Consider the following 12,252-nt stretch of genomic DNA (forward strand, 5'->3'; position numbering starts at 1 on the left):
CCAATGGTATATACATGGATGATGGGGGTTATATATAGGGTTGATGGGGGTTATATATAGGGTTGATGGGGGTTATGGATGTAGCTATCTTTATCTGGACTCTGATAACTTGCTGCAGCACAATATTACACAACAAAAGCCATTGAAAAAGTAAAGATAAGGGATCTAGACACTGTGTATTTAATGCGATAAAAGTCAAGATAACGATGGATACATTAGTATATACAGGGATGATGGCGGTGCCTGTATATTACCCCTATCATCGATGTATATAACCCCCATCATCCCTGTATATACCAGCCAGCCATCATTCTTGTATATAACCCCCATCATCCTTATAACCCCCACAATCCCTGCATATACCAACTATCATCCCTGTATATACCAACCAACATCCCTGTATATAACCCCCATCATTCCTGAATATACTAGACAGCCATCATCCCTGTATATAACCCCCGTCATTCCTGCATAGAACTACCATCATCCCTGAATTTCGGTTTAGTTTATTTTTTTTTTCGATTATTTGCCCAGACCTACTGTAAAGACATTGATTTCAATGGAGAGGTGATTTCTGGGTCTTTCTTAAAGGCTATGTACACTTCTGCAAGCATTTTTATAGCTTTAGTGCACCTAAAATAGAAAATCAACTTCGCAAATATACTTAATTAAAAATATCCTAAGGTCTTATATCTACAGCTCCTATGCAGAGCTATCTCCGTGTCTCCGTGCTTACAGACTACAAGCAATCCCTATATGTTCTTATCCTGCAGTTGTGTCTTACTCCACTCCCTCTGCCTCCTTTTCGTGCAGGTAGAGGGGAATTACACAGGACTTAGACTACACACAGTTTTGTAACCATAGAGACACGAAGATAGGTCTGCATAAAAGCTGTAGACACAAAACCGTAGGATATTATTTACTTTTAAGCAATACAAAATGAGTTGAACAAGTATAAATAACCTTAGTAAATCATTTAGTAAAACAGCAGAAATACGTAGAACAGCAAAAAGAAATATTGTAAAAAAAGCCACTACCAACTGGGTTCAGCTGTTGAAATGAAGAAAATCAATGCCTACCTTCAAAGTTTTTTGATGGTTTGAAGGAATCATTCTTTACAATCATCTTGATGAGACTCATGCATTGAACTATGAAACGTTCAAACACAATTCCATCCCCAGCCTCTGTAAAAACATAACTGACTGCAAACTCCAGCGCTCTCTGGATTAGGGGAATGAATGCAAATGGATGCTGGTCCAGAAAATCTAAAAGCTGGGGAAGAAAAAGTGAATATATATATAAAGAGGAAATCTAATTTCATCGCATCTTCAATTCAGTGAGATCAGTTCCTTGCACAGTACATTCTTCGAGGGCATCACACATGGTTATTATCTGGGCACCAGTCCACAAAAACTGGAAAAAGTACAAAGGAAGTCAGCAAAATCGAGAAGGGTCATAGAGAACCTCAATGATAAGGAATAAGTGAGATTGTTACATTAACTTAAGGCCCTATTATAACGGCTAATTTTGGCCGATGCAACGAGCGGCGATCAAAGAGAAAAGCTCGTTGATCGGCACTCGTTTGCTCCTTTCACAAGGCGCTAGTATGGGGGACGAGTGCTCATTACTCCAATCACTCATCCCCATACATTATTATAAAAAGAAATGGGAAGAAGGAAAAGAGGCTGGCACTGCTGAATCGGCACAATCGGAATAGGAGTGTGTAAAAATGGCTTCTTTTCTAATTGGAAAATTGCAGGTAAGTTGCCACGGAGTTGCTCATCGGAAGTGCAGCACAACCAGCTAAATATATTATAGAAGAATGATCGAGGCACACACCGGACTGGCAAAACAATTTCTTTATTTCAAAAGATCTCGGTCAGGATGTGGAATTGCCAATTCCACATCCTGACCGAGATCTTTTGAAATAAAGAAATTGTTTTGCCAGTCCGGTGAGTGCCTCGATCATTCTTCTATAATATACCCATACATTATTATCATGTCGGCAGCGCGTCTCCCTGTTTACGTCGGGAGACGTGCTGCCGACAACGATAATATTTCAGTTTTTTTCAAACTATATGATCAGCAGATGAACGAGCTCCATTATCTGCTGATCGTTCCCCTGTTTACGCAGGCCAATTATCGGGAACGAGCGTTCAAGGAACGCTTGTCTGCCCGATAATTGGCCAGTGTAAAAGGGTCTTTAGTCTTGGGGGGGGGGGGGGTTGCACAATCGACTAATACAAATAAATAAATGGCCCATATAAATATTCTGTGAACAGCTATTCACTGGAAAGCCATCTCAAAAGGACAAAAGGTCATCCGCTCTGTGATAGGAGGGGAAAGGTTCAATCTTCAAGGGTGAACAGGATTCTGTTCGTAAATGCCCTTTTACACGGGCCAATTATCGGGCAAACAAGCGTTCATAATCATGTAAACAGGGCAGCGATGAGCCGATTAACGCGCAAACGCTCGATCAGCAGCAGATCGTGTTTATACAGCAATAAATATTATTGTTGTCGGCAGCACATTTCCCTGTGTGAAGAACGTATTGGCGTTATACAAGTACATTAGTCTGTGTATGAATAGTACCTAAGTATGCCCTAACAGGAAATATGGTCAGACTGCTCTGGGGTAACTCAATGGACCCTGGGCTGTCTGCACATACTAAGTGCCACGATCACGTCACAGAAATTCCCGTTGATCACGGCATTCAAAGGGTTTTATTGCCAGAGATCAGAGAGGGGCTGCTCCTGATCACACAGGTACACTTGCTGTGCCTGCGCGAAATGCAGGATAAGTATGCTCGTCCTGATGAAGCAACTGCCTGCCGTTCAGGACGAGTATATTTGTCCTGTGTTGGGAACAGGTTAAAGAGAAATTGCACTTGCAATTGATTTTATCACAAGTAGGCACCGACCATGCATTTCCACAGTGAGCCTGTGGCTCCTCAACTGATATTGATTTCTTGCACTAGGTCCTACACCTATTAGGGCATATGTACATTCTAATGGGGGTTCCCAGTTTGAAACCACCCATTATGAGCCAGAGTGAGGTGCCGCTAACAAGCAGCAGCTCTCAATCTAGCAGCTTTGGTCATCTGATTGGACGCCATGTAATACTATGGTTGCTGCAGGGAAAATATCCCGCTGGCCACAGCTTTCCCCAGCCAAACCACTGTTTGCTAAGGTATCGGGGAGCCGGAGTGATGACACAACCCCTTTAAAAAGTGGCAACCCCTTAAAATGGCAACCTGCTCGTTACTCCACTACTGCCATATAAGAGATTAATTTAAGTAGAAATATTCTTCAACGTAAAGCTATTCCTTTGGAAATGTAATGCTATTGGGGAGCTACAATTCTCTAACATACCTAGACCTCTAACATACCTCTATTAACCCAATAACGCCCTTTACAAGCAAGAATGACATGGTTAAAAAAGTGGAGGGCAGCTTCCATACATCAGGCTTTATTTGTACTTTTTTTGTCAAAAGGGTCCCCAAGCAATAAATTGATCACGGGATGTTCCACTGCTGGAACCCCCCAAAGATCGGCTGTAATCTGTGGTGAAACTTAGCAGCAAGTGTTCCGTTTTCCTGCAGTGCTACCACCAAGAATGTAGAATTACACAGGTTCTATTGTAATCAATGGGCTGTCTGAGTAATGTATGGACACTCTACAAGAGATTCTCTACTGTGGCCGATAAATGAGGGTGCTGAATGGGGACCCCCGTCTAGATAACGGAGAATTCCCTAATAGGTTACAAGTATTTATTAAGAGAGACACACCAGAGGAGCTGATAGGTACTCTTTATGGCACTAGTATTCTGCAAATGGAATGACAAGACAGGCTGACATGATTGCCGAAAATTGTGCTGACAACTAGAAGAATTCCACAAAAAAACTGCCCCAAAAAATCATCTTATACAAAAATACACATATATATATATATATATATATATATATATATATATATATATATAAAAAAGGAAAAATACAGTAAAGAAAAAATGATGCCCCTTAGTGTTAAAAAAGAAATATGTGGAAAAAACGTTTAGGTTATATTAACACACGACAGATTAGTTGCAGAGATTTCTGCAATTGGAAAGCCAGTTCCATACATGTGAATAGCGTTGCTTCTGCAGCATGGGAATGGATTTCTGCAAGCCCCATTCAGATGGATAGGACAGTCACAGAAATCTCTGCAACAAAGCTGCCACATGTGAGGATACCATTAAAGTGACTGTCTAGTCCCCTGATAGTGGGTACACATTGGTAGGGTTAAAAAAATATAAAGATATAATATTGAACCCACTTGCAACCAAGTGCTGTATATGTACGTCATGGGGTGGTATTAGCGGGTTCAAGAGCTAAGTCCGCTCCATATGCAGGAGGTGTCATTTGTATACTACAACTAACACCCTGCTTTAAAGAGAACCTTTCACCTGCCCATACATGTGCAGCGGAGTGCAGCATGTAATGGCCAGGGATGCACAAACCCTGGGGCACTTTCCATTTTTCTCCTACGCTCCTCTGTTATTTAGATATCGGTGCCGTTCTATTTGGCGCCCGATATTTAAATAACCCCCTGAAATCTCAATGGGGCGAGTTTAGGCAAGGGGGCGTGTAACATCGCTGTGACACTGTCCAATCAGCTACGGACAGTGCCACAGCAAGAGCTTGAGAGAGGAGAGCGTGAGTGCACAGCTCAGAGCTGTGCGCACATAAGATCTCACTCTTCAGCTCTCGGCAGACAAGGACAAGACTGTGCAATCTCTTGCGAGTGCTCAGTCTTGTCCTTGTCTGCCAAGAGCTGGAGTGGATATAGCGTGTGTGCACGCGAACGCGCATATCGGAGCTGTGCATGCATGCGCGCACACGCGCTCACTCACTCTTCAGCTCTCGGCAGACATGAACCAGACTGGGTGATCTCTCGCGAGAGACCACAGTCTTGTCCTGGTCTGCCGAGAGCTGAAGAGTGAGTGAGCGCGTGTGCGCGCACGCAAAGCTCCAAACTGTGAGCGCGCGCGCACACCGGCTCCTCTCTCTCCAGCTCTTGCTGTGGCACTATCTGTAGCTGATTGGACAGTGTCACAGCCGTAGTAACACGCTCCCTTGCCATTAAACGACACATTGACAGATCAGGGGGTTAATTAAATATCGGGCACCAAATATAGTGGCACCGATATCTAAATAACGGAGGAGGGTAGGAAAAAAAGTGCCCCAGGGTTTGTGCAGCCCTGCCCATTACATGCTGCACCTGTATGGGCAGGTGAAAAGTTCTCTTTAACGTACAGGATCGTAGATAACTCCAAACCCGGCTGTTTAGCCACTTCGATACCAGCAGTTTAACCCTTGATAAAGGCCCCCAGGTCCGCCATGTTAGTTCTCCAATTAAGTTCAGAGGCAGGGCTTAATAGGGGACCGTTAAAAGCACAATAAACTTCAATATATAAGTATTCCTAGCAGAAGTACAAAAAAAAATATCTAAATAAGTTTCATAAAAGTTGTACAAAAAGAACCATTAAAAGTACAAAAAAAAAATGTTTCCCATTTATTTCCATAATGTTGTGTAAACAATAAAAAAAATAAACATAGTAGGTATCGCCGCATCTGTAAAGATCCAAACTATTTAGATATTATAATGTTATTTATCCTGCAAGGTGGTCACCTTGCTTTCCCAAAAATGTTTAATAAAAAGTGATCAACAAGTCGTATGGAACACCCTGTGATCAGCTGATTATTATGGGACCTTTGTAACAAAATGGGATTGTTCAAAGCAGAAAACCCCTTTCAGATAAAGAATATTGAAAAAATTAAGGGGTGAATGTATTGTACCGAACTCCGATCTGTGCTTCCACCCACAGAGAGTGATTGACAGCTCTTACTGTACGCAAACTCATACAGCTGTCAATTACTGTGTGTAGGCAGGGGAAGCAGGACTCGCAGGCTTTCTCTAGGAGTCCATAAGGCATTTAACCAGCCGTTTACATGAAAATACTGGGTCAAACCATAGAAAACAACTTTCCATATCCTTACATCTCCCCCTCTATGCTTTGCTGTGCTCAAAAAGGGTATTATAGAAGACCAGACATGTCATCTAACTTTATCTTGGCAAAATTATTGTATAGGGTCACCTCCTAATTTATTCTAAAAATATATAAGTGATCCTGATTTCCATTATAGTTAGAAAGGAAATTGTAAAACAAGAAATGTCAAAATGGAATAAACACGTCTGCAAATAAAAGACATTTGCTTGTTTTCTCTGAATTATGCTAGAAAACACTTTAGACTGAAATGATAATGACCATATATTTTTTGCCCCGTCTTTAACAGTTCAGATCTGCGGGAGATTAATGGCTGTTTTGAGATAAGCTGCTCTAATTAAGGCCGATGTCACACAGGGCCACACAGCGCTGAAGATTTCCTCTACATGTCTCTCATCATAATCTATGAAGATACTGGCTTCCATTTACTACACTGTTTAAAGGCTCCACAAGTGTGTTTTAAAGATGTACTTTCACAATAATGTAGAGGCAAAGGCTGAACGAGTTTTAAGGGGGTTCTCCGGGATTTAGTGAGCATTTCAGAAATAGCTAGACATGTGTCTTGATCTTTCTGGTATACACTGCATTAAATATAGTCCTCGTATGCTGAATTTGGGGTAAATTAAATAATTTTTGGGATATGTGTTTGTGCACAAGGGCATACGTACCATTGCTGCAGATCATGCAGATGCTATAGTGTCTTTGGAGAGAGGTGGCCCAGTTCTGGTTGGTCCCACCGCCTTTGCTATAACGAGTGGGAAATTGGCCCAAGAATAATGGAAAGGGGGTACATAGGGGAAACAAATACTTAGCCCTTCTGTCCTGGGTGGAAAAACTGGCACAATAATTTGGAACCCAGTATGATCTTTGCTAATGGGCTCTTATTTTCTGTGTACGACACTGTATATATGAAACTGTATATACAAAAATATACAGTATAAAAGAAGCATAAATGTATAAATCTATAGGATTATTACCATCTCATATCTGGGTATCCTTGATTCCGGATCAGAAATGTAACAATTTAATATTTTTTTTATTTTTTTAATCCAAATAATTTCTGTGCTTATTCATTTCCTAACGTATTGTTATAGGGATCAGAGCACCATTTTACAGTTACAGAGCTACAGATTGCTTGCTTGCAGCTTCACACAGATATAGAGTTAAAAGGAATCTGTCAGCAGTTTTGAAGTTCTGTCAGCATACTGAATTCTGTCAGCCATGCAAGTTGTATGACCGAGAAAACTTTAATCACAAGTTGGACTAAGATAATGTGCATTTGCTCCGGTACTGCACGTTGCCAGGCGCGCCACTCTGCTCTGATTGATGGTTTTACCGGTCTCCTGATTGGCCGCTAGAGCAGTCAATCAAAGCAGAGTGGCACTTGCGACTGCCACACCAGGGGAATCAAATGTTGGTTCCCACTTCAAATAATTTTTACTAGATACATCATTTTTTGCCAATATTCTTTTCTCTCTCACTGTACACTGCACAGAGGAAGCTCTTAAATACATTATTTTACAAGCCATATATCGAGGCAATGTATGTTCCAAAAACACTAAGTAGGACAAAGAAACCATCCTCTAACTATAATGGCGGAAGTTTTTTAGGGAAATATTAAGTCTCGCTAAAAAATTTGGGTTATTTCATTTAGAAAAAGACAGCTGAGGGATGACCTAATAACTATGTATATACAGTCACATTATTATGACCACCTCCTGCTTTCGACGTCGGCAGCGCGTAGCCCATGAAGGAAGTGATGTATCGTGGGCTGGCTTGGTGGGTATATAAGGTGTGTTATAGGCTGTCTGAACACATATCACTTGTTATTGCCATGGGTAAAAGGGGCGATTTATCAGAATTGCAAAAAAAAAAAAAGGATGATTATTGGCTTTCGGACCAAGGGTGGCAGCATTTCTCAAACAGCGCGGTATCTGGAACTGTTCTTGTGCTGCAGGTGAAAGTGTATCGTGAGTGGACAAATCGCACCATTGGGAATAACGGACGTGGAAACTGTGGAGCACCATGTGCCATTGATTTGAAAGATGAACGTCGGCTACGAATGTGCGAGAAGGTCGAACGACACGCTACAGTGGAGCAGCTCACTCTGAGAATCAACCAGGGGGCAACCAGACATATGTCTAAAACAACAGCTCAGCGAACCCCACTGCGTAGCATCGGAAGCAGATGGATGGTCACTGCACCTATGCTAACAAAGGCGCATTGGAAAAAAAGGCTTAAATTTGCACGACAGTATCGGAATTGGACCACCGCTGATTGGCAAAGGGTTTCCTTCTCCGATGAGTCATGTTATCACCTTCTTCGAACGTGTGGACGTTGGTGTGTCAGGCGAAAAACATCAGAAAACAAACACCCTGCAACCATTGATGGAAGAACACAAGCTGGTGGAGGCAGCGTTATGGTCTGGGGAAAGTTTCATGGCATTCTCTGGGCCCAATCATCAATGTGGAAGGCACTCTGAACCGATTTGGGTATGAATCCATCGTTGCAGATCACGTCCACCCATACATGCTGTTTGTCTTCCCTGGGGCAGATGGAATCTTCCAATAAAACAACGCGACAAGTCACACGGCTACAAATGTCCGACAGTGGTTGGAAAAGCATTACCAAGACTTCCAAGCAGGGGTGGGATCCAGCCGGTTCGCCCCGGTTCTCCAGAACCGGTTGTTAAAATGACAGCCGGTTCGCAGATTCGGGTGAAGCGGGAAGCCGGAACCGGTCCCCTGCACTCAATTGTATCCACGTCCTTAGGACGCGGATACAATTGAGTTGACTAGCGCTGCCCTGGCGAGGCATATGATGCCTCGCCGTTCGGGACTTTAGTAATGATGCAGTCGGCACGATGACGTCATCGTGCCGCTACATCGTTCCGATGGAGGACTGACGTCGCTGGAGGATGGTGCGGCAAAGGGACAGGTAAGAAAATGTGTTGTTGTTCCTTCTACTGTGGGACTATAGGGCACTACAAAAGGGACTACACAGGGAACGAGAACTACAGAAGACTATATAGGGAACTAACTACAGGGTACTATATAGGGGCCCTTATCTACAGGGAACGCCTCAGGGGGCCCTTATCTACAGGGAACGCCACAGGGGGCCCAATCTACAGGGACCGCCTCAGGGGGCCCTTATCTACAGGGAACGCCACAGGTGGCCCAATCTACAGGGAGCACCACAGGGGGCTCAATCTATAGGGTAACGCCACATAGGGCCTCATGTGGAGTTCCCTGTAGATAGGGCCCCCTGTGGCGTTTCCTGTAGATACAGACCCCTGTGGCGTTTCCTGTAGATAGAGGCCCCTTGTGACGTTCCCTGTAGATAGAGACCCCTGTGGCGTTCCCTGTAGATAGAGACCCCTGTGGCGTTCCCTGTAGATAGAGGCCCCTTGTGACGTTCCCTGTAGATAGAGACCCCTGTGGCGTTCCCTGTAGATAGAGACCCCTGTGGCGTTCCCTGTAGATAGAGACCCCTGTGGCGTTCCCTGTAGATAGAGTTGTCGCGGCTTAATGCGTACGCCGCACTGTCCTCCACCCTTCTCATGTGCACAGCCTAACTAAAAGGGCTGAGCACGCTTAGGATATTGAATGTGCGCATATTGGCCTATACGTTATGGGTGAGTTTAATATATTGTGTGGGTAGGTCTGTACGCTTATGTAATTATATAAATAATGTGGCAATCCACACTAAAACAATCTGGACAGGGAATTTCTTTATTAAGAGCCCACTTTAATGTAGAGGGTATTTGGAATATCATCATTTTTTTTAATTTTATTATTAGAATAATTTTCAGTGGCGCGCTGCACCGCAAAATACCGTGAACCCATCCCCCCCCGCATGTCTTCGTCCGAAAAACAGGGAACCGATTATTAAAAATTTGAATCCCATCCCTGTTTCCATATACTACCCTGGCCCCCTAATTCTCCAGACTTGAACCCAATTGAGCATCTGTGGGACCACCTCAATCGTCTTGTTCGCTCTATAGATCCTCTCCCACGCACCCACCAGCAAATGTGGGATGCACTGTAGTCAGTATGGCTCCAGATACCTGAGACAACCTACCAGCACCTTATTGAATCACTCCCAGGCCGTCTGGCTGCTGTCCGTGCTGCACACGGCGGTTACTCTGGATATTAGCTGCTGGTCATAATAATGTGACTCGACTGTGTATATATATACCAATGGTCAATACAGAGATTCCTTTCATGATCAATTTATGCTCAGGACTATAACTATAACAAGGGGGCATCCTCTACCTCTAAAGAAGAAAGGTTTCTACACAAAAAAAAGAAGGGGATTCTTTACTGTAAGAGCAGTGAGACTATGGAACTCTTTGCCAGAGAAATTTGTTATGGTGAATTCACTATAAGAGTTCAAAAGAGGCCTAAATGCCATTCTTGAGTGTAATAATATTACACGTTATCAGTATTAGAAAACTGTAGATAGGGCATTGATCCAGGGATTTATTCTGATTGAACAGATTTGGAAATGGGAAGGATTTTTTATTCCCTTATGGGTTTGTGCACACACACTAATTACGTCCGTAATTGACGGACGTATTTCGGCCGCAAGTCCCGGACCGAACACAGTGCAAGGAGCCGGGCTCCTAGCATCATACTTATGTACGATGCTAGAAGTCCCTGCCTCGCTGCAGGACAACTGTCCCGTACTGTAAACATGATTATACTACGGGACAGTTGTCCTGCAGCAAGGCAGGGACTCCTAGCGTCGTACATAAGTATGATGCTAGGAGCCCGGCTCCTTGCACTGTGTTCGGTCCGGGACTTGCGGCCGAAATACGTCCGTCAAATACGGACGTAATTAGTGTGTGTGCACATACCCTAAAGGGAATGTGTTAGCAAAAAATGTTGTTTTTTTTTTAGTTAAACAATTAGTGTGTGGGTGATTAAACATTGTTCTAATTTTTTTTATTTTTTCACGAGTCAGGAAATATTATAAATTGGATTCAATTGGATTCTAATTTATAATATTTCCCATTGCTGGTCACTAGATGGAGCAATTCCCAAAATTGCAGCATTGCATGTGGTAAAGCAACCACATTGCTTTATGCTGCAAAATTGGGAAAAAATCCCTCGCTCTAGTGAGCTCTCAGAATCCCCCCCTCCTTTATCCTGGCTAGTGCTGGGAGAAACGAGGGGATTGAACGGTCTAACCTCCTACACTGTGTGTCGCCATTTTTTGAGCTAACACACAGTGTAGTAGTTTAACATACACTAGTAAACACACAGTAAAACACGAACATACATAGAAATCACTTACCTGCTCCAGTCGCCGCCGCTCCCTCCGGTCCGTCCGCTCCGTCTGCTGCCGCTGCTCCATGTGCACAAGTCCGGAAGCCGCGACCGGAAGTAGTAATCTTACTGTCCGGCCGCAACTTCCGGTCCACAGGAAAATGGCGCCGGACGGCGCGCGTTTCAAATTGGACTGTGTTGGAGCGGCGCATGCGCCGTTCCCACACAGACGGCGTACACCATAGTGGATGGAACGGGCCCCGTTCGCATTCCCTATGGGACTGGAGCTGCCGTATTCCATGCCTGTATGTGTCGTTAATCGACACATACAGAAATGGAAAAAAAAATGGCAGCCCCCATAGGGAATAAAAAGTGTAAAAATAAAAAAAAGTAACACACAAACACACAAATAAATACAAACGTTTTTAATAAAACACTAACATTAAACTGATATGGGAAAAAAATTTTTTGGGTGACACTGTTCCTTTAAATGAGAAAAATTGCCTTTGGCCTTGTTAAGGTTTATGCCTTCTTAACCCCTTCGCGCTCAGCAACGTACTATTCCGTCGCGCTAAGTGAATCGTTCGCGCTCAGCGCCGGAATAGTACGTCCAGGGCTTCATCAAGCTGTGATACCTGCTGTTTCCGACAGCAGGCTATCACAGCTCAATACTCCGGGACTAATTGCAGTGGTCCCGCCCCGGCGATCGTTGCTATTGGTTAGTCAGTGACTACTAACCAATAGCAGCGATCGCATACATCATTTCCTGCCCCAGTCCTCACATCCTGCCGCACCCGCTCTTGAACTTCTCTGTTGGCATTGGAGAGTTGTGCAGAGCGGTTGTGTCAGAGAATTGTCTTAGGAAAACTTTAAAAAAACGTTAAAAAGTTACTTTTTTGTACTTCCCACACCTGTCCTCTTCCTTGTGTTCCCCTTG

At 43.6% G+C, this 12,252-nt stretch overlaps 1 protein-coding gene across 2 annotated transcripts in view; it reads right to left on the reverse strand.

Annotated features, from left to right (window-relative positions):
- The window catches only part of IPO11 (importin 11), a 511,812-nt gene that overhangs the window by 351,829 nt on the left and 147,731 nt on the right, over positions 1-12,252 (reverse strand). For both annotated transcript variants that reach the window (XM_075839216.1, XM_075839226.1), the window contains exon 10: positions 1,080-1,272. In XM_075839216.1, the coding sequence (XP_075695331.1) occupies positions 1,080-1,272 (193 nt within the window). The remainder of the gene's footprint in view (positions 1-1,079; positions 1,273-12,252) is intronic.

Source organism: Rhinoderma darwinii, chromosome 1, assembly GCF_050947455.1.
Source record: "Rhinoderma darwinii isolate aRhiDar2 chromosome 1, aRhiDar2.hap1, whole genome shotgun sequence".
Lineage (NCBI taxonomy): Eukaryota > Metazoa > Chordata > Amphibia > Anura > Rhinodermatidae > Rhinoderma > Rhinoderma darwinii.